This window comes from Plasmodium fragile (genome assembly GCF_000956335.1).
Source record: "Plasmodium fragile strain nilgiri unplaced genomic scaffold supercont1.196, whole genome shotgun sequence".
Lineage (NCBI taxonomy): Eukaryota > Apicomplexa > Aconoidasida > Haemosporida > Plasmodiidae > Plasmodium > Plasmodium fragile.
In genome coordinates this window covers 1-4,683 of record NW_012192776.1, presented here as the reverse complement: position 1 = coordinate 4,683, position 4,683 = coordinate 1, and the positions used below count along the sequence as shown (strand labels likewise).

Genomic DNA, 4,683 nt, shown 5'->3' with positions numbered 1-4,683 from the left:
ATGGTACTGGTAGTACCGGGAGTGCAGTAGCAGAGGGTGCCAGGGATAAGGGTGAACAAGGACATGGTGGAGCAGATGGTGCACAAAATGGGAAGGGTACGGACACACGAAGTGCAAGCATTGAGAAAGATAAGAACAGTAGCCATGGGGGTGGCGCTACCGGTTCCCGTGGCACATCACCTGATATATGGGATGAAGATCTGAGTGAGAAGGATTTATGGGGTATAGGAAAGGTACCCCCCTCTGGAGAATTAGGTGATGTACCGGACGATGCCGACTTATGGGGAATAGGAAAAGCATCCTCAAAAGTGTCCACAACAACACCCTCCGCTACCACAAACGACGTGTCGAAATCATCGGACACCGCACCCTCCGAACCAACCTCGCAGCAAAGCACGTTAGAACCGTTGGACATGACCAACGTGCCCAAAGATGCCTATATCGATAAAGACGAAGAAGTGTTACCCGAAATCGAATATCTAGAAAACGAAGAGCCTGATTTTGTGGAAGAAACCGATCCGTCGTCATCACACGACGGGGATGACGAGGCAAACGCAAATGGAAGCGCGTTGGACGACGCAACATTGGACAAAGTGTTGGAGGAGGAGCAGTTGGACGACGTCAGCGACGAGGACGATGAGGAGCACGACGGAGGAGATGACGAGGCGGAACTGCATACACCTGCGCACGGCGGCCAATCCGACACGAACGAATCCACCCCATCCGGGCCGTCGCCATTGGACCCGTCGAAAGCGGCCACGCAACAACAAACACAACACAACGCGGATAGTAGTGTAACCCACAGCACACCATCCACACCACCATCAGCATCACAAAAGCCACAACAACCGTTCACGGATAAAAACGCGCATGCGCTGCTCGCAGGAAATACTAACAACACGATAGACTTAAAGAAAACCACACAGCAATTGACCCAACAGATCCTCAGTACCATACAAGGAGACACACAGTTCCTAGACACACTGAAAGATTTGACCAAAGATTTAAGTAACATTTTTTTCTAGTGGTAACATACATTCCCTGCTTTGCATGACGCGCGGCGACGCCGTACACTCTGTCGACGTTTCGTCAGCGCCGTCGTACACACGACGTACACTTTGTGTTCACATTTCGTCCGTCATGTCGTACACACAGCTCTGCACACGTCGTATACTGTGTGTCGACGTTTCGTCAGCGACGCGGCACACACTGCTGTACACACGTCGTACACTCTATCCACGTCATCGACGCCGCACACACTGCTGTACACACGTCGTACACTGTATCCACGTCAGCCACGCCGCACACACTGCTGTACACACGTCGTATACTCTATCCACGTCTGGGACGTCGCGCCACTCACATGCGTCGTGCGCTTGTGGTCATTCTTTTGTTTCTCCTTGTTGTGCGGTTGTTGTCGTGCTTTTTTTTGGAGCAGCGGCGGCAGCACGCGGGTGCGGTGCCTTTGGCAACACACACAAACGCCGCCCCTGTTCCTACAACAAACTTCCGTGCACTATAGCTGGTATGCACCTCGATACGAACGACCTACACGTTGTACAAACATCACATCCACGCGCATTTGTCTGTGCGGTCGCGCGTGCGCGAGCACGCACGCACACCAGTTGCAAACTACGTAACCTCGTACAACACGGTCGCGTCTGCAGCCAGATTGTCGCCCAGCACACGCGGCCCTCCCTGTAAGGGGTTCGACGCACTGGCCGAGTAAGACGGGACCTTGTGGCCGAGCACATGCGCCTTTCCCCGTAACGGGTTCGACGACGTGGCCAAGTGACGTGGCCGAGCGTAAGAAGGAGGAGAGATTGTCTCTGCGCGCGCCTGCGGCCGGGTAAACGCGATTGTCCGCGCACGTAGCCCCGTGTAAGAAGGAGGAGGATTGTCTCTCCGAGCAAACGCGTCGACCAAAGCGGCCGCGTGCACGACGGATTCGACGAAGGATTGTGCCGCGGGTAAGAACGAGGAGAGATTGTCTCTCCGAGCAAACGCGGTCGAGTGTAACAAGGATTCGACGAAGGATTCTCCGAGAGCAAGAACGAGGAGATTGTATTTCCGAGCAAACTCGTCGAGCCACGCGGTCGAGTGTAACAACGATTCGACGAAGTGGCCGAGTAAAGCGGTTCGCGGGAAGCATCCACAGAAAGGGGGATCACAGAGAGGGATCTAGAGAGCAGGGAGCGCAGACGGCAACACACAAATTTTATGGGATGAACACGGGCCGCAACAAGGGCGACCACGCCGGCAGCAACCACGGCAGACGCATTGATGTTGTTATTGCGGTTTTGAGGTGTACGCACACAGAGACAGCCAGTGTGTGTCAAGGCGTTTAGTGGAGACCGGTGTAGAATGCCGTATTCATGACACGTTGTCCAGTATTGTCCTGGTGTTTCCTTTGTTTTTTTTCTCTTTTTTCATTTCATTTTTTTTCATTCTTTTCATCCCACGATTTATGGGGTGTGTCATTAAATTCACATAGGGCTTAGTTTGTTAATGGGACATGTTTCCGAAGGCACCCTATAATGCAAGACATATTCCATTGCCTCAGAAACTGCATAATACGTAATAGAATATTGTGTCCATATTATACTCAAGCCGTTATCTGAGCGATAATTGTTTCATCCGTTGCACACTATTAATTCATGATAAGGACAATATGACGTATGCGACGTTAGGGGCTTTATTAGCACAATATGTGCTGAAAAGGGGAATAGGGCGGGATGAAAAAGCATATACGGTAATTCATTGTGAGGGCAAAATGGAGTGAGCAGGCGCCTACACATATATATAGGTGGTCGATACGCAGGGTAATCAGCTTGCAGACAACATATGTTTACGTTACTTGAACGGGACAGCATATGCCCGCTGTGAGGATAGCATACCTGGTACAGAATGTAGCATAGCGGCGACTGGCCTGAGTATCCTCCGTGAAGACAGGAAAATGATATATATGTACTTGCCCCCGCATTACTCCAATTGTAGAAAAGCCTATGGGAAGATGTAAAAGCGCTACTCGAAGAATTTGTGAAATATTTGGAAGATGAGAACCTAGACAGCTATGCAGCTAATTGTTTGAACGCGGGTTATAGGAGTCTGAGGCGAAAAGAAACATTTAAGGTAAAGATAGTAGCGGATAGACTAATGTGCACACTCATGTCACGAGCATTATTTTTCATGAACAGGTGGCCACAGCAGTCCGGGGTTTCGCACGAAAGAGAAGATGAGAATGCAGCGTTGAAGGAATATATAAGGTGCGCAATAGTAAATATATTTATGTCCATATTGCTGGCATCTCCATGCAAAAGTCAAATGGGAATAGATAATGCATGGTACACAATGAAAGAACTGGAGAAAGCTTCGCCTGGATTAATTAAAGGGGGAAAGTGCGGCCAGGGAGTGTTTCAAAACATACAAACACAGCAATTCGACATGGGGCACAAGATTCAGGAATGGTTAGAGAAAAACAAGAAGTTGACTGAAGACATTGGACGGGGACAAGTACAAGGCAAATGTAAGGAAGAGATAAAAGGACTTGACGGGGCCACAAAGGGTACACATAACATGGATGAAGAAATAGAAATGAAGACAGAGGAGAGAGACGCTATACGTGAGTTAGGCCAACAACTGAAGACCATAGTTCAGGAGGTAAAGACGGGCGCAGTGCAATGCGCGCAGACACCTGGAACATGCATGAAGTCTATCCAGGACGTCTCCAGCAGCAATCCTGAGAATGCCGAGAGTAAGGCCACAGTACCGAACTCTGTCGCCGGCGGAAAACCAGCACCAGACGTACCGGCAGGTAAGGACCGATGGCAGAATGCGCATACGCGGCCGGCACCGATATGACTGCGAATACGGATGCCGCCACAACACAACAACACGCACGCGGCGGAACAGCAGCACCCCCTCGTTAAGCTGACGTGTGCAGCCACGACGGGAGCGTGGAACGTGCCGTGCAGCGGCGACCACGAGTCCTGACGAGTGTGGGAATGGTCAATAAATATACACAGCAAGATGAAGGGAAACACAGGAACGAACACAGCACTGCAGACAGCACGGTATGTGGCGGAAGAAAGGACATGCGAGCACGCACACGAAAACAGAAACCTAACTTTATTCCCACCGATCCGCCATAATATACATCGCCGAGAAAGTGGAAGCACACACAACCGCACTGCATATGTCACAACAGGGGAATCATGCTTACAGGGAACTCCCGCGGTACATTGGGGACTAACACTTTATACGCATCGTATATTATGCAGCATACACATGACTCCCACCTGTTTCCCCGCACTTACGGTAATCCTTTTGCATAAAATAACATCCTACAATATAAATCATTGTACAAGTCTGGCATATGCATTCTGGCACAACACCATTTTACACCCATACTCTCATTAATGAATATTACGCACAAAGTGAGAACAAACCTCTACATTCTATAATAATGGAGTATACGTATCACATGCACTCCTATGATACAAACATTCCATAGTCTTCCTACGCTGTTGATAGCGCCTCGTACAAGAACATATCATTGCAGTGTACCCCGTTCATTGTTGAACCTAACGCGGACACAATCAGTGCATCGCACGAACATCATATCTACAGTCCGTAATCCCTCACCATTGAACCTACGTGATGTGGTGCATTGTTGCAATGGAG

At 49.7% G+C, this 4,683-nt stretch overlaps 2 protein-coding genes across 2 annotated transcripts; both read left to right on the top strand.

Annotated features, from left to right (window-relative positions):
* Positions 1-27: 27 nt before the first annotated feature.
* AK88_05646 (uncharacterized protein) lies at positions 28-2,185 on the top strand (the record flags this gene model as incomplete). The annotated part of the gene is made up of 2 exons (XM_012483248.1): positions 28-1,008; positions 1,887-2,185. Coding segments are annotated over 2 exons (1,280 nt in total), but the record flags the coding sequence as incomplete, so codon positions are not given.
* A 486-nt stretch (positions 2,186-2,671) lies between these two features.
* Positions 2,672-3,861, top strand: AK88_05645 (uncharacterized protein; the record flags this gene model as incomplete). Its single annotated transcript, XM_012483247.1, has 2 exons — positions 2,672-2,752; positions 2,998-3,861. The coding sequence occupies 2 exons, from the start codon at positions 2,672-2,674 to the stop codon at positions 3,859-3,861; spliced, it is 945 nt and encodes a 314-aa protein (XP_012338670.1).
* Between the last annotated feature and the right edge of the window lie 822 nt (positions 3,862-4,683).